The sequence below is a fragment of the Phyllobates terribilis genome, unplaced genomic scaffold, assembly GCF_046119375.1.
Source record: "Phyllobates terribilis strain yellow unplaced genomic scaffold, ASM4611937v1 Scaffold_11__3_contigs__length_659146591, whole genome shotgun sequence".
In the NCBI taxonomy this organism is placed as follows: domain Eukaryota; kingdom Metazoa; phylum Chordata; class Amphibia; order Anura; family Dendrobatidae; genus Phyllobates; species Phyllobates terribilis.
The window spans coordinates 394,848,385-394,866,672 of NW_027362771.1; the positions used below are offsets into that span (position 1 = coordinate 394,848,385).

The 18,288-nt window shown below is 40.9% G+C and overlaps 1 protein-coding gene across 6 annotated transcripts in view; it reads left to right on the forward strand.

Moving 5' to 3' along the window:
• The window catches only part of MYO5A (myosin VA), a 183,972-nt gene that overhangs the window by 136,137 nt on the left and 29,547 nt on the right, over positions 1 to 18,288 (forward strand). For 4 of the 6 annotated variants that reach the window (XM_073653024.1, XM_073653025.1, XM_073653023.1 and 1 more), the window contains exons 17-30: positions 215 to 301; positions 1,202 to 1,310; positions 2,983 to 3,194; positions 3,299 to 3,455; positions 3,623 to 3,862; positions 3,960 to 4,208; positions 5,562 to 5,655; positions 6,477 to 6,622; positions 6,702 to 6,815; positions 7,422 to 7,565; positions 9,059 to 9,112; positions 9,967 to 10,194; positions 13,274 to 13,374; positions 15,149 to 15,229. In XM_073653024.1, coding sequence (XP_073509125.1) covers positions 215 to 301; positions 1,202 to 1,310; positions 2,983 to 3,194; positions 3,299 to 3,455; positions 3,623 to 3,862; positions 3,960 to 4,208; positions 5,562 to 5,655; positions 6,477 to 6,622; positions 6,702 to 6,815; positions 7,422 to 7,565; positions 9,059 to 9,112; positions 9,967 to 10,194; positions 13,274 to 13,374; positions 15,149 to 15,229 — 2,016 coding nt within the window. The remainder of the gene's footprint in view (positions 1 to 214; positions 302 to 1,201; positions 1,311 to 2,982; positions 3,195 to 3,298; positions 3,456 to 3,622; positions 3,863 to 3,959; positions 4,209 to 5,561; positions 5,656 to 6,476; positions 6,623 to 6,701; positions 6,816 to 7,421; positions 7,566 to 9,058; positions 9,113 to 9,966; positions 10,195 to 13,273; positions 13,375 to 15,148; positions 15,230 to 18,288) is intronic. The other 2 variants (XM_073653027.1, XM_073653028.1) reach the window with 1 other exon arrangement.

Below are 18,288 nucleotides of genomic sequence, written 5' to 3' on the forward strand. Positions count from 1 at the left end.
ATGATTTATGGCCACAAGCATCAAAGTTGATTGTGCAGGGAAACAGAGTCTGTAAAAGCCAAACTGGTCATCATTTTTAATGACAATGAATTGCAAAGGTAGACAACCCTAGATATTGTTCAGAACATGAAAAAATGTATTTCTATTGAAATCAAGAATTTCCTCAAGATCTTTGCTTCGTGCTTTGATTGTTTTTATTTTTTTTCTTTATAAGGTTTGACTCAAAACGGGCCGTTCAGCAGCTCCGAGCTTGTGGTGTGTTAGAAACTATAAGGATCAGTGCTGCAGGATTCCCATCTAGGTAAGTGATTGCATGTGTTATCCATAAAAAAAAAAAATGAAATCAGTAGAATATTATTTATTTAAGTAAGGTAATCATACTGATTTGAAGAATTGTGATACCATGCAATAAGGCCAGGAAAACAAAACCCAAACGAAATGGGAGAATTGTGCTTTATTTTAATATTTAAAATGTAATATTTCATTTTCTAGTAGTTGTTCATTACTCAGACAACTCCTTCTCAATTCCGATGTTTCTCCCAAGTAAAATAATAACAGCCTATACTCTCCTTCGGTGTCAGCACTTGCTCTCCTGGGGCTCTCATGACATTATGTCGTGCAATCCCTGCGACCATTCAGTGGCCACTTTACTCTCCCCTCCTTCATCCGTAACACACACTTGGAGGAAGTCAGATCTGTGGCTGCTCTCTCATTACCTCTGAATGTCTGATTTGTCCAAAGTAGGGGGACATCAAAGCGACTACTTATTGGCCGCAGGGATCGTGTGACATTGTCACGCCAGCTCTGGTAGAGCCAGTGCCGACACTGCTGAAACTGCATTGGAGGTGAGCATAGCTTTTATTATTTTACTTGGCAGAACATAGTGATTGAGAAAGGGTTGTCCGATTAGTGGACATGGATTTTCATAGTATGTACACCGGCTTCATTGGGTCTAAAAGATGTTTCCAATAATGTTCACAATATTGTGAAATTTGACAAATCCTCTTTTCGATATTGTACTTAGGATTGTCATAAAACAATACTATATGTGTAAAAAAATTACTGTATTTTCCTTTGGAAATAATGCATTAAATCATGCTCCCAGAAGCTGATTTACTGCCGTCTGATGTACAAGAGTGTTATTAGACATAAATACCACTAGCTGACAGGAACTAACTAGTCTTCTCCTGTTTGGTGTTAGGTGGACATACCAAGAGTTTTTCAGTCGATACCGGGTTCTAATGAAACAAAAAGATGTCCTTAGTGACCGTAGACAAACCTGCAAGAGTGTGTTGGAGAAGCTCATTCTGGTATGTTACATTGAAGGCTGTGAAGTGCTCCGGCACTATATTAAGAGAATTATTATCAAGGCTGTCCTATGTCAAAGCATATGTCTTTGGCATGTGTTGAGTGCATGGAGGCTGATGGCTACAGTAAGCTGCTGTCATATGGTGAATGAGCAGAGCCGAATAGTACAGTAATGTAATAGGATAGCTGAAATAACGATTTCTTTTTATATAATCCAAATACTAAAACATTTCAGCCTGTTTTATTTCTAATAAGAGACTTGTAAAGAAATTAAAAGTACTAGACTACAACCACTTGTGTGACTGAAACCATTCCTATTAAAATGCATGAGAGCTGCATAATAATATGGAGTAACCAGGTTTAAAAAAGAAAAAAAAAGTAAAATACATATTATGCCGAATATATTACTGTTTATTTAAATTGGAGGCTGTGTACAGAGTAGAGTATGGGATCACAGACTACTGAGCTTGTATTCTGCTCTGTGCATGCACTCACCAGGAATTGAGCACTTCTGTCCGGTGAGCTGCGCGTTTCAATGTGGCTTTTTAAGCTATTCATGGAGGTTTCAGGATCGGGACGCCCACAAACCTGCAGGACATGTTGGGTAGTATCTATCAGTATATATATATATAAAAAAAAAAATAATAATTTAATTGATTGGTAGTCTTTAATTTTTACTTAAAGGTTTTGTCCCACGAACAAAGTTCATGTTAATCAATACATCTTGTAATAATAATAAGTTCCACACTTGGATGTGTTTAAATAACATGTTCCTGTGCTGAGATAATCTTATAAATGTGCCCCTGCTGTGTACTGTGTAATGTCTGTGTCTGATCGTGTACAGGAACATGGTCTGATCATTCCACATCTCCTGGACAGGAGAGGAAGGAAAAGAGGATACAGACATTACAGCAGAGGATCACAGCTGATTCTTTGAGGTAAAACGTTTTTTAAAAACAGGCAATGAAATGTCACAAAAAGAATCAGCTGTGATCCTCTGCTGTAATGTCTGTATCCTCTTTTCCTTCCTCTCCTGCCCAGGAGATGTGGTATGATCAGACCATGTTCCTGCACGGTCAGACACAGCCATTACACAGTACACAGCAGGGGCACATTTATAAGATTATCTCAGCACAGGAACATTTTATATAAACACATCCAATTGTGGAAATTGTTATTATTCCAAGATCTATTGATTAAAATAAACTTTAATATTAACTTTTTTTCGTGGGAAAACCCCCTTTAAGGCCTCATTCACACGTCCTTGAAAAATGATACCGGTGTCATCAGTGTACGGTCCATGTGTCCATTTTTACCATCAGTGTGTCATCAGTGTACGGTCCATGTGTCCATTTTTACCATCAGTGTGTCATCAGTGTTCTTGATGGATGGATAAATACATAAATTACAAATCTTCTCCCCTCCATTATAGTGTTAAATACGGAGCGCACACTGATGGTACACTGTTGACATCCGTGTGCTGTATGTGTTTTTCACAGACCCATAAAATTGTATTGGGCTTTTTCATCCGCGATACCGAAATACAAAGAACATGTTTCTGTGAGTTTTACATGGACACACCAAGCTTGCAAACAGCCCCATAGACGTCTGAATGAGGCCTCACACTGCATACACAATAATATTCATATAATGCATTTTCTTCAATGAAAACAGGACCAAGACAAATATCAATTTGGGAAAACAAAAATCTTCTTTCGTGCTGGGCAAGTGGCGTATCTGGAGAAAATAAGAGCTGACAAGTTGAGAATGGCCTGCATCCGAATCCAGAAGACAATACGTGGTTGGCTTTTAAGGAAGAAATACTTGCGTATGAAGAAGGCAGCTATCTGCATTCAAAGATATGTTAGGGGGTACCAGGCAAGATGGTACGTGTATACTAGGAGTATCCATATTTTGGTATTTTCTCTTATTAACATAGTGATTGCGATAACCTATGAGGGTGCGTTCACCATCTGCATTGTCCATACAGCTATGCCCAGTTCCTGCGCAGGACCAGAGCAGCAACTATTATCCAGAAGTACCAGAGAATGTATGTCATTCGCCAGAAGTATCGGCGTATACAGTCTGTCACGCTTTCACTCCAGACATATCTTCGGGGTTATGCAGCCAGAAAGAGGTACCAGCAGGTAAGGGCAGCCAACAGTGACTGTGCAGCCGGTTATGGTTTGGGTGGTCAAAATGCAACAGAACACACTTCTTGTGTGATGACTTCACTCGCTATTTTACACAATTATAAGGTGTCAGTATTGAGATATGTACAAAATTACTAATGACTGTCTCCATCAACTTCCAGATGCTGCGGATACACAAAGCCATCATCATTCAGAAGCACGCCCGCGGCTGGTTGGCTCGTAAGGCTTACAAGAGGAGCATGACAGCCATTGTCTACCTGCAGTCCTGCTACCGCCGGATGATGGCCAAGAGGGAGCTGAAGAAATTGAAAATTGAAGCTCGCTCCGTCGAACATTACAAGAAACTCAACTTTGGCATGGAAAATAAGATCATTCAGCTGCAACGTAGAATTGATGAACAGGTAACACTGCAGTGCATGGCAGTCATATGGGCGGACATTACACCATATTCTCTGGCCGGCTGTCTCTTGTGTCATTATATCTCCTGTGTGTTTTCAGCATAAAGACAACAAGTCCTTTTTGGAGAAACTGACGCACCTAGAGGTGACCTACAGTACGGAGAAAGATAAGCTACGAAGTGATGTCAACCGCTTGAAACAGTTTGAAGAGGAGGCGAAAAATGCCACAAACCGAGTGACTAGCCTGCAGGATGAGTTAGCCAGGCTCAGGAAAGAACTTCAACAAACACAGAACGATAAGAAAAAGATCGAGGAGGTCGCCGACCGATACAAGACCGAGACAGAGAAGGTATATAGTGGAGGAACTACAGAAAAATTACACCAAATAATGCATTATTAGCATTGGAAACTATTACAAAATATGTAATATCGTATATGGTTTATGGAAAAATACTTCCATCCAGCTCTGTAAGCATAATTTGGAACATACTGGGAATCTCTGAACTAATACATTATGAGTATAAGGCCTTGGCCCTTACCTGTAATATATGGCTATATTGTACATTTACAGCATATTGGAAATTGGGAACAGAGGAAATATAGATTTTAATCCCTTTCTTATGGATGGGACAATGGGCATGATATTCTGTACAAAGCTATCTTAAAGGGATGTCCCATAAACAACATATGTCCCTTGTCAACATGTTATCATTTAATCGCTAACCCATATCGATCCCAAGAACTGCGGAGTGGTGCTTACTACCATGAAATTCACACAGGGTACTTAAAGAAGCACTCCTCCTCCCATCAAAGTTTTATCCTCTTAATATATTGCAATCATTATATTACACAGCGCTGTGTACTTACAATTGCTTATTTTGCCTTTCTACCCTGCTAATTCTTCTCTTTTCTCTGCTCTATGTAGAAACAGGAAGTCTCTTGTCCCTGCAGAAAACATTCCCCTTTTCAACTCCTGACCCAGCTGCTCCCTCCTCCCCCTGCCATAGACATTTGCAGTGACTTATGAGTCATTCAGGGAAAATTTACCTCCTGTTTCTACTTAGAGCTCAGAAGGATTCAGGTAGTCGGTTTTTAATCAGATGTTATAGACCTAATGGAAAAGAGAAGAATTAGCCGGGTAGAAAGGCAAAATGAGCAATTGTAAGTACACAGTGCTATATAATATGATGACTGCTTCTTTAAGGACCCCTGTTCTCCAGGTTGGTGATGTCTCAGCAGCCAAACCCTGTGCGATTACATTTATCCTGAGGATAAACCCCATCATGTATAATGCGGTTTGGTGCTGACTTTGAGGAGCAGAGTGGCAAATGCCTAAAACAGCATCAGGAAGATAAATGCAACAAGCAACTTGCTTATATATTGCTTTACATATGACAATGGAGAATGATTAGACAGAAACGGAGCATCTTGGTGGTTTAAGTACAGAGTACAGCCGGATCTTCCACTTTATTGAAGAGCATAAAATAACAATTTCATGAATGAAAAGCAGAGTTACTGTCTTGCCGCATTTGGTCCTTTCTACCCATAGGAGGATCAGTTCTTGTTCCCACTGTCTGACAGTTCATGCTCTGCTGTTATTTCACCTGCATTGGATGGATCTTACCTTAGTTTGTAGCTTTCCCTCCATAGTCTTCGGAGGACAGAGGTAACAGTTTTGCTTTTATTTTATTTTATTTTGCAGCTGTTGTCAGAACTTAAAGAACAGAACGCATTGTTGAAAGCTGAAAAGGAAGAGCTGAATCTCCTAATCCAGCAGCAAGCCAAGCAAATGACCGGTATGTGCTGCTATTAATTGTTTAATCATTTCCGCTTCCTAATGTACTAATATCATTGTGCTTGTTCAGTTTAAAGCTGTTATCTCAGTAGTGAAAAATCCTATTAAAATGCAGCCATACCCCTTTCCACATCCCTGGCCAGGAGAATCAGAATTTAGCTATTTCCTTCGTGTCTCAGCAGGGAAAATGTAGCATGGAAGCCAATCATGAATGGTACTCCGTGTAATCCAGGAGTGACTCCATTTATATAGAGTGGCTCTCTGAAGCCGGCCATGCAAGTATATGGCTGTCGGCTTAACAATGCTTTGGCTCATCGTTTGGCCAACTCAGCTGACTCTCCTATACACAGGAGTTCTCGTTCGGCTGAGCACTTCAATGTTCTCAGAGAAAGCCACCAGCTGACATGTCAGCCCCGGCAGCTTATCTCCAGGAGAACAATGTGATCGACCACCTGATATTGGACATGCACGTTCAACAACTCTCCCGACCATCTGTCGGCCAGCACCCCCATACACGTTAGACCGTCGGCTGAATCCATTGATATCGGCGAGTTCGGCCCATATTATACTAAGGTGTGTTGGCAACTTAAATTTATAAATTGATAAAAATCTTTGCTTAAAACTGATGTAAGTAAAAAGGGCTTTGAGTTCCTACAATCTCTGTTCTGTCATAATTAATCTCATGCGGAAATGTAACATATTCACTGATAATAGAATATCCGGGTAATTCCTCTACAGACTACATTTCACTAACTAGAAAATAATTCAGAAATGGATGTCTTGCTAATCTAGTCTGTTTTTCCTTTTCTTTGTATTTGCTAGAGGAAATGGAGAAAAGACTGTTACAAGAAACAAAGGAGCTTGAACTTGAGCTGAATGACGAGAGGCTGAGATATCAGAATCTGCTCAATGAGTTCAGCCGCTTGGAGGAGCGGTATGACGACATGAAAGAAGAAATGAGCACCATGGTAGGTTGGCGAGATATTGTGTATAGCAGAATATAGAAGAGATTAGAAAACTGCCCTTATGTTACCCTTAATATTGCAGAGCCTTCCGAAGACCGGACGCAAGAGGACGGACTCCACACACAGCAGCAATGAGTCTGAGTACACCTTCAGCTCAGAAATCACGGAGTCCGAAGACTTCCCATACCGGAATGAGGTAAGACTAAAATGAGCAGGACTTGGTGCCCAGGTGAACATTGCTTTGGGATATGCTGGTGTCATTACAGAATGAGAAAAGCAAACAGTCGGGCCAATCTAGATGCTCATTCATTATAATGACCGCCATGTAATGCTGATCACTGCTCATGTTTTTTTTACAGCTGCCAGTTCTTCTGTGCAGCATCACGTAAAGTTGGACCATGACTATTCACCACTGTCACCAACTGCTTTTCCATAGAGATCAATGTAACAAGCTTCACTGCTAATCCAACTTCAGTCTTGCAAACAATGTAAAACAATTAATTGATTGTTATTTTATACAGAAATATCACTTTTTTGTGACAAGATCTAAAGGCGTCCATGCACCAATGTTGTTTAAATTAGCTGACATCTGATATGTATTAGATATTTGTCCTGCTGGAGAAGGACTGGACATGTTGAATTTCAACATATTTTTTGGGTCCGCTGCCTGTTGGTGTCAGAGGTGTCTCCTATTTAGACATGATCAGTCAAATTGAGCTTGCATGTGTATGGATATTTTAGTGCTGTATGTTTTAGGTGGTTTAGCTGGACAAATGTGTTATTTTCTTTTGTCATTCTTCAGGAGCCAGCTGATAAGAAAGCCCCTCTAGACATGTCCTTATTCCTCAAGCTTCAGAAACGTGTTAAAGAATTGGAACAAGAGAAACAAATGATGCAGGATGATTTGGATAGAAAGGAAGACCTAATCAATAAAGCAAAGAGCCAGGTACCCCGATTTACTAAAACACTTAGGCTATGTGCCCACGATGCAGAAATGCTGTGGATTTTTCCTGAGCGTTTCTGCATCTCCCTGACAGAAAAAACGCATGCGGATTTTACATGTGGATTTTACATGCGGATTGTACACTCTTTTTTCCTGCCAGGTAGAAGCGTTTGTGAAGCGTTTTTAACATGCAATTTCGCATGCGGCTTTTCCAAGCAATATTAGCATCACTTGGAAAGTGCTTGACAACTTGGTCACACTATATAAATCCATGCAACAGGCATGGATTTATGTTGTGTGACCAAGTTACGATGCTGCAAATGCAGCATCAATAGTAAAAAAAAAACAAAACAACATTATACTCACCTTCCGATGGCCCCGTTCTCCTGTACGGTGCGTCCGGTGTCTTCGGCGGCTCACTGTGCTCTAAAAAGGACCTTCCATGACGTCATTTAGTCATGTGACAGGTCACACGACCGCCGACGTCGTGACTGGTCACATGACTAAATGACGTCATTGAAGGTCCTTTTTAGAGCACCGCGAGCTGCCGAAGAGTCAGCAGCACCGCCGGGAGAAGACAGGGGACCATCAGAAGGTGAGTTTTTTATTTATTTTTTTTATTTATTTTAATTCATTTTTAACTACAAATACTATGGTACCTGGGTCTTGAGGAGAGTCTCCTCTTCTCCAGACCCGGGTACCCATCCGCGCATTGAATCGCATAATATCGCATGTGTACGTGCAGTCATGCGGATGTTATGCGGTCCAATACAAGTCAATGGCGGCGATTTCGCCGCAATTCCGCACAGTTAATTGTAGTGCTGCGGATTTTTCCGCAATGATAATCCGCAGCGGAAGTTTCCGCAGCATGTGCACAGCACATGCGGATTATCATTGGGGAACATAGCAGACAACTTAACAAGCATTTTTAATGCATTTTCACGGCGGAAATGGCGCCGCGGAAAAGCATTAAATCCGAATCGTGGGCACACAGCCTTACGGTTTTATTATTAATGGACTGGTCCACTATCCATCAGATAGTATCAGATCGGTGGCGGTCCAACACCCAGCACCTCCACTGATCCGCTCTGGTGGTGGCCGGATGTAAATAATGTGCAGAAATCCATAGAACCAGAGAAAACTGCAGCTCTGCTCATATTCAATTGAAGGATGCTATTGAATTATCTGGGAACTGCAAACAATCATTCATGCCTTTGGGAGATTCAGTGCTTCGGTATGTGTAATATTTCTGTATGTCCTGTCCTTTGCTCACCTTGGAGATAAGTTTTGCCAGAGGTTCTGGCAGAGTCTTATCCCCCTCTGTCTATTAAAATAAACTTGCATGAAAAGCAGAAATAAGCTAGATCTTTCCCGGGAAGTCGTGGAGATTGCTTTTGACTGAAATGTATCTGGCTGCTTTCTCTATGGCTAATAAAAGAATTGAACATATCCTAATAGTTAAATTTAGTCACATCATTTCATATTTGTTTTTTTAGGAAGAAACCAAGTCACCAGTCCGAGGCACAGAACTGGAGTACGAGTCTCTCAAGGTAACAAGAGGGATACTGTATTCTTCACAGATTTATGGTGTTTTTCACCCCTTACCATGCACAACATTTCTAGAAATTACTATAAATTCAAAATAGTGGCTTTTTCAATAGCAACTAAACAGACATTGGCTTTAAAGTTGATGCACTTCCCATTACATCAGCCACAACAGTGGTCTATGGCTGCAGCATGGGAGCGATCAAGAGAAAAAGGTAACATCACCGTACTTATGATGCTATGTGAACTGTGTACTTTTAAATCACAATGGCCCCAATTCATCAAGACCAGCGTTGTACACGCCAGTTTTGATGAGGAGCTGTGCTGGAGTCACTCCTGATTCATGGAGAGGCATACACCTCACCACAAATCCTACTCCAGTCACTGCTGGAGTAAAATTTGTGGCATAGCGTACACTGCTGCTTTTCATGAATTTCACAAGCAGCAGTCATCTTGTCCCATCCTGCACTAGCTCCGCTCACTTTGGGCTAAAATGGCATGAGAACACCAAAAGTTGCAACATTTTAGCACAGCTTTGAGTTGCTCCAATATTATGCATCTTTTCAAAGGTTTTTACACCAAAATACTGGTATAAAAGCTTTGATGAATCAGGCCCAAAATATTCAATGGCAGGATGGCTGTTTTTTTTTATTTTCAGTCTCTCAAAACGGCTAAGAAAAGTTAAAAAGTTATGTGTACCTCAAAATACTGCCATAGAAAAATACATCTCACCCCATAAAAGCACTAGTGCTATATCAAAAGAAAAGAAAACGTAGTGGGCGAGGAGTCCATCATGAGTTCATCTTGCAGCTTATTCCAATGTATGTCACATCACTTGTATTCTTTCTTTTACTATCAGCGTCAGGAACTGGAGTCTGAGAACAAGAAGTTGAAGAATGACTTAAATGAGTTAAGGAGAGCCATCACAGATAAAGTCTCCCCAGATCCGTCTGGGCCAGGAGCTCCAGTATATAAGGTGCTGCTAGAACAAATGACCTCAGTCAGCGAGGAATTGGAAGTACGGAAAGAGGAAGTGCTCATTCTCCGCTCGCAGCTAGTGAGTCAGATGGAAGCTATTCCACACAAGGTGAGCTGCGTCACTTCTGCTTACACCGGGGATGTCAAACTCAAACACACAGCGGGCCAAAATGAAAAACTTGGACAAAGTCGTCGGCCGAACAGTATACAGTATAATGGGCCCCACACAGTCCTCCATACAGTATAATGGACCCCACACGGTCCTCCATACAGTATAAGGGGCCCCACACGGTCCTCCATACAGTATAATGGGCCCCACACGGTCCTCCATACAGTATAATGGGCCCCACACGGTCCTCCATACAGTATAATGGGCCCCACACGGTCCTCCATACAGTATAATGGGCCCCACACGGTCCTCCATACAGTATAAGGGGCCCCACACGGTCCTCCATACAGTATAAGGGGCCCCACACGGTCCTCCATACAGTATAATGGTCCCCACACGGTCCTCCATACAGTATAATGGGCCCCACACAGTCGTCCATACAGTATAATGGGCCCCACACAGTCGTCCATACAGTATAATGGGCCCCACACAGTCGTCCATACAGTATAATGGGCCCCACACAGTCGTCCATACAGTATAATGGGCCACACATAATCCTCCATGCAGTATAATGGTCCCACATAGCCCTCCATGCAGTATAATGGTCCCACATAGCCCTCCATGCAGAATAATGGCCCCACATAGTCCTCCATACAGAATAATGGGCCCCACATAGTCCTCCATGCAGTATAATGGCCCCACATAGTCCTCCATGCAGTATAATGGCCCCACATAGTCCTCCATGCAGTATAATGGGCCCCACATAGTCCTCCATACAGTACAATGGGCCCCACACAGTCGTCCATACAGTATAATGGGCCACACACTGTCCTCTATACAGTATAATGGGTCCCACATAATCCTCCATACAGTATAATGGTCCCACATAGCCCTCCATGCAGAATAATGGCCCCACATAGTCCTCCATACAGAATAATGGGCCCCACATAGTTCTCCATACAGAATTATGGGCCCCACATAGTCCTCCATACAGTATAATGGCCCCACATAGTTCTCCTTACAGTATAATGGGCCCCACATAGTCCTCCATACAGTATAATGGCCTCACATAGTCCTGCATACAGTATAATGGGCCCCACATAGGCCTCCATACAGTATAATGGCCCCACATAGTCCTCCATACAGATTGGCCCCACATAGTCCTCCATACAGTATAATGGCCCCACATAGTCCTCCATACAGTATAATGGCCCCACATAGTGCTCCATACAGTATAATGGCCTCACATAGTCCTGCATACAGTATAATGGGCCCCACATAGGCGTCTATACAGTATAATGGCCCCACATAGGCCTCCATACAGTATAATGGCCCCACATAGTGCTCCATACAGTATAATGGCCCCACATGGTGCTCCATACAGTATAATGGCCCCACATGGTGCTCTATACAGAATAATGGAGCACTGGGTTAAAAGAGCTGGAATTCCTCTTTGTGTGTTTATTGTATGGGAAACATCATAGCAGCTAGTCACCACCCATTAGCTCAGAGTTAATTGCAATTTCGAGAGAGAGCCTGCAAAGAAAAAGGTGAAAAACACAGAAGATAAAACCAGAAATAGCGGCGTCCACGTGTACACACAGGACAGCTTATTCTAAAACGTTACTTGAAAGTTTAGTTCCTTTCAGCTTCTACTAGGCCTTTTTTTTGTCTGCAGACTGTCTGTTGTGGATTCCCCCCCCCCCACCTCTTTAGGAATAAATTCTGTAAATTTCCACATTGGATGTTACTGCTAATAAAATAGGGGACTTGTGATTTCCACCTTGAAAACAGAACAGTTTACTTGACTAGAGAATGGCATTTCCAGATCCTGCTTTTCCTTTTTATTGTCTCTATTCCCAACACTTATAATGGTTCCCACGAAGTGCAGCCGTGTTATGTACCGTGCCTTAATTTCTTACTGATGTTTTCTAATTAAGTTTTTTTTTTTTTTTCCTTTTTTATTTTTGTGTTAATAAAGGATGACAAGGTAACATTTGCCATTGTTGCTGCCTTAGCTTTCTGCATGTAATGCAATAACCTTTTACTGCTGCTGGACCCATGAGCAAAAGCAGACTATGTGCTGCCAAGTCCAATGTTTCTTGTGCTTCCGTAATCCATTTGTCGAGTGATGTCTCTCTAATATGACGAATGATCAGTCATTGCAGTCACCTGCTCCTCCTATTGTAGATCATTGCAACCAATAATGCATTTGATCCATCATCCAAGAGTAAAATGTAGATTGGTTTCCGACCTTCAAGCTTCATTATTGTGTGTCTATGCCCAGTGATGCGAAGTCTCTACTGATTGAACCTCTCTTGTCAAGCTGAAGTAATATTTTGATCGGCCACCGATCCGTTAAAGGGGTTCCATCTTTAACATTTTAAAGGCCTAAGACTTGATCTGTGTTAAAATAAGAAAATTGACCTTGCTTTCCCCCTTTCTGCTCTGGCACTGTGCCTTTGATTCTGCTAAGATGTGATGTTGATGCAGCTCAGTGATTGTTTGCAGCGGTCTGATATTGTAGTCATGATGTCACTGCTGCAGCCATGTCAACAAAGACCAGGGCAGTTCTGGAGCTGCAGGCTGTAAGTAAGACTTACTTTATTCCTTTTTTTGTAAATAGACCAAGCCTAAAAAAATAAAAACAATAACCAGTTAAAGATGGAAAACCTCTTTATTACCTTTTAAAAGTCTGTTTACAATATATAGATATTATCAGTAAGATTCATTGTAATATTGCCAAACATTACCATAATGATGATTGTTATCAGATTGTAATGGTTAAAATAATGAAATTATCAGATGATCATATTGACTCTGCAATTGCTTATGAGAAATTACTGTGTTTCTGGACGAAGTATCTCAGCGATCATTAAACGATTGTTTCCAAAAACTTGATAAACTTTGGCCTCTATGAAAAGACTATGGTTTCATCAGTTTTCAGAAAGTATGGTGGCCCATCATAAATGTATTACTGCAGATGACTCCGGGGGTCCCCGCTGCATAGAAAGATAGCCGCTTTAGTTAGATACTTTATATATTGACTACATATAACTTAATAACTTTATTCCTTTAGGACACTATGACAGAAACATTACCTATATCTGAGGATGTGAAGAAAATGAAGGACCACAGGGAGATTGCTCAGGCTTATACAGGCATGAAGGAAACTAACAGGTGAGTTATTACCCTTGATCATACTACTTTTTACTAGTTATCGCTAAAACCTGTTTAGATGTTTGTTACCTTTTAATTGCTAGACCATTGTTTGTATATGCACCAGCATCGTTCATTGAAGAAGTAAGAGATGTGATAAAGATTAAAAAAGTATAGTAGCAGTTGGCACCAGTAACTTATTGAGATACATATTGAGTATTCACAGCAGAGTTTAAAAAGATTGGGCATGTTGAATTTCAACAGGCCCAATCCTTTTGTACTCCCTACAAATGGAAGCAATATACTTGTTTAGTCTGCACAGTGCATGTTATTTATAAGTTACTAATAAGATTGTATAGATGAAACCCGAATAACTTTACAATCTATTACTTGATTTAGTTGCATATGTGTCAATATTTTATGAAATCAAATTTATGAAGGGTCCACCAATTTATATCTGTCTCCTATATTTATATTTTCTTTTTGAGAAACACTCCTCTTTTATTCTATTGTACTATAAAAATAATGAGCTCACATATAAACCTGTTGACTTACTTGATGGGATTCTAAAGTGGTGTGCGCCAACATTTAGAAAACACAAATGGCTAGATGTAAAATGTATTGCCTGTACATATTCATTTTTCTATCTCTAGGAAAGAGCTTTTTCTTAAAAATGAAAAGCCATTTATTGATTAAAGGGGCTTTCCTCTTTCAACTGTTTTTTGGGGTATCCAGCTTTGCATCTCCGCCACTGCTTTTGTGACTGTGCTCGGACTGTAGCGGTGACAACCGTGCTGGAGGGCTCGAGCAGCTGACCGAGTGATTGGCTGCAGCACTGCTGATCTGACGTTGATCTGATTGCAGCCTTGCACATTTACGGAGCAGTGGCACAGGGCTCTACTTTGGGAAGGCGGAGTATCAGCTGATTTTTATTATTTTTAATATGGTCAGGACGAATTACTAAGAAAGGGTTCAGAGAAGAAAATTCCTTTCAGTCCACTTCACATGTTTTCATCTACTAGTATGGTCCTCAAATCTTAAGGAATGTATCAGAAGGATTCTTGGCTAAATAACATTTAAACTGACTTGTTTACTAAGTATCGAGGTGGCCATGCACATTATACAGAAGTCAACTGAACACCGGTATTTAGAGGACTTGCCAACCATATTATGTATTAGGTGTTTCTTTTTTGGATTATTTTTCCATGTCAGTGAGAAAGATTGGGTATATTGAATTTTAACATGTCCAATCTTTTTTGCTCTTCTCGGAATATCACCTATACATTGGTTAACAACTCTGTTCCCCTGGTGGATTCACACCTTCTCTCCATTGGACTCTACTATTTTTACTGTCCTTACATTTATAATATTACCTAATAAAGTTTTTAGGGTTTTTTGTTTGGCTGGTATATTGTTTAGGGCCCCTTACATGACATTTTTCTGGCTGTGATGATTGTTCTCCAGTTGTTTAGAGTACATCGGAGTATATCTGGTCACCGCTTCAGACAAGACATCATTCAGACTTCTATGTTTTTGTTCTAAGTCTGGATTTGTCCGCGCAGAATCCATCCGGGATCACAGATTTTTCCAGCATCGAGCACAATGGGGGCAGAGAGGAATGTAGATCCCTAATAACTGTTCTTCAGGATTTATCGACATTATTGTTGACATTTTCGTACCGCTTGAACCATTTTGTTTTGTGGAGCCAGATTTTCACTTCTTTTCATCGTCTTCTTCAATCCATCTTCTGTTTCATTATTATTCTTCTTTTTTTCTTTTAACCGTTTTGAAAAAGAACCCCACCGCAGGATTACCATACGCTGAACGAGGATGGAGAGCTCTGGCTGGTATATGAAGGGTTAAAACAGGCCAACAGGTTACCAGATTCATCACCTTGGGGATTTGGGATCTGCATTTTGCATCTTACTAACAATGGCGAGAGCTTAAACCATGCACTAAATTGCGAACGACAATACCGAACATGACGAGAAACGACAAATTTGGCTTTTTAATTTTAAGCCAAAATATTTCTATTACTGATGCCTTCACCAAGATAATTCTAACCCAAGAGCACATGACCCAGAAATTAAACTGGTTCCCTCTAAACTTGATTGGTGCAGGTTTAACAGCGCACAAGGGGGTATTGCGGTGGTCTCCGCAGTCGGATGCAGTTTGTCTTCTTTTCTCTCTGGGTTGTGTTTGTTCTCCGCTGTTTGCTTTAACTGGTACAAGGTTTAATCAGATGAATACATCTGTGTCTTTACCAGGCTAATATTGCTTACTGATGCCTAATGAAGCTTTAACCTCACCGCCAATGGTGTTGGGTTGCCTTTCCTTTTACTATTTTACTCTTCTGCTATAGACCCACTGCGGGAGGTTTTTGTTTTTTTCTTGAAACACATCTGTGGTGCATTTTGATTGTTTGTTTTTTGTTTAGGCCCCGTCACACTTAGCGACGCTGCAACGATCCCGACAACGATACGACCTGTCAGGGATCGTTGCGGCGTCGCTAAGTGGTTGCTGGTGAGCTGTCAAACAGGCAGGCTCACCATCGATCAGGGGAGCAGCGACATCGTGGAAAGAATCTTTCCACGATGTCCTGGTTACCAGCCTGCTGAAGCAGGAGCAGGCTGGTAACTATGGTAAACATCGGGTTACTGGGGGCACACGCGCTCCTAGTAACCCGTTGTTTATCATGGTTACCACTCTGCTATGGTGAGCGGGAGGTTACCGCTCACTTTAGCAGGCTCGTAACCATGATAAACAACGGGTTACTAGGTGCGCGTGTGCCCCTAGTAACCCGATGTTTACCATAGTTACCAGCCTCATTGCTGCTCCCGCTGGTCACACACAGCGATGTGTGCTGACCAGCGGGAGAGCAACGACCAAAAAATGGTCCAGGACACTTTGCTGCGATCAGCGACCTCACAGCAGGGGCCTGATCGCTGCAAAGTGTCCCAGATAGCGACATCGCTGGTGAGGGCGCTGTTGCGTCACCAAGACCGTGACACAGCAGCGATCTCGCTATGTGAGACCGGGGCTTTTGTTTTTTACCAAATTCTTTCACATTTTATCTTTTTAGATCTATGGCTGAAAAATCATTTTAATATCCAACACTAAAATATAATAATTGAAAAATTAGACTAAATTCCTATTATTACATATGATTCTAACAACAACGTCTTTTAGTCATTTATAGAATTTGGAGAGCGTATATTATTCTCCTAGCTGTAAATTGGCTGTATATTGGTCTAGCTGAGATGAACACCGAATTTCTGACCAATTCTCCAAATTCTGTTGTCTTAGTATTAAACAGAAGCATTTTGTATAATATGATTTTTATGATGTCATTTTGCATTTTATAATGACTTAATATTACTAATTAGTTTGTGGAAATATTAGCCTTGTAGATTGACAATAATCTCTTGCTATTAAATAAGAACATCAGAATGTTATCCTTGAACGTTTTCTACACTTTTTTTTGTTCCTATTTTATTGAATGGTTCAGTAAAATATTGTTTATTTTTATATTTTTAAAAGGTTATTCTGGCTCTGCTGTTTTCTGTATTGGGAGATGCCTGCTGATCGCATATGTGTCATGGCAGGTATCAATTAGACCTTAGAGGAGCCAGAGTAGCAAACTGATAGGGATAGAGAGTGACTTGTAAGAGATCATTTGGTATAAATTAAACATGATAAATAATAGGTATTTTCAGATCTTGGGCTCTGTTCACATGTCCGTCTTGATATTCTGTTTGACTGCTCTGAATAGCTGAAATTTTGCATCAGTTGTACTAATGCAAGCAGAGGAGCCCCATTGTCCACTAGTTGTAATTTTTTTTTTCTTTTTACCAGTTTATTTTTCTTTTTTTTTTTTTATTCCTTATGGTGTTTTTTAGAATGGGGGGGGGGCGTGAAGTCCTGAAAGGAGACATTTCTTCCATTCTAAAACCAGAACCCAGACTGGCCTCCTATTAATGAGTTGGGCCTCTGTTTCCATATCCATAACTGATGGAATGGATTACTTATTCCGCTTGTCTCTTCCGAAAACAGAATGACAGTCTGCATACAAACATTGCAAACCAGCTCAATGATGCCGGGGGTAATCCCAGTCCTGCCTGCAAGTCATGTGCGTGCTCAGAAGTTGTAGGGCCACAAAAAACAGAAATCCTTTAGAAGGGAATCCAGCACCACAGCATGGAAAGTATTGATCTTTTTTATTCCATCCGTACAGGACCAGGTACAAAAAAACACATTTATTTTTTGTACATGTTCCTGTAGCGACGGAATGAAAGAGATTAATATTTTGCAATAATTCCGTGGTGCTGATTCCTAAAGGTGTGTGCACATGTTCAGTATTGCCAACACATTAGTAATTGCAGCAGATTTTTTTGCTGCAAATATTGATGTGTTGGCATTTAAAACGCAGCATAAAATATGCACATATTTTACGTGTTTTTACATGCGTTTTTGATGCATTTTTCCATTAGAATAGGTGAAAACGCTTCAAAAACGCTGAAAGAGTTGACATGCTGCAGATTAGAAACTGCTTCAAATTTTCGAGGAAAATATAAGCAAAGTGTACATGAGACTTCAGGAATCTAAGTCACTTTGCTGGTACTAGGAAATCCTCCATTTTTTGTGACAAATCCCAGAAAAAATGCAACACAAGGGCAACAAATACTGAACGTGTGCACACATCTTGAGTCCACATGCACACGTTGAGTATTTGGTGAGTTTTTTTTACCTCAGAATTTGTTCCTCTCCTGGTTTTAGCTTACAATCAGTGTAAGGCCACGGCCCCACTATCAGTATTTGGTCAGTATTCGGTCAGTATTTTTTCTCAGGAGTGGGAACCAAAACCAGATGAGGAACAATCAGAGAAAAGATATAATAGAAACAAGTCACCAATTCTGCATTTATCACCCACTCCTG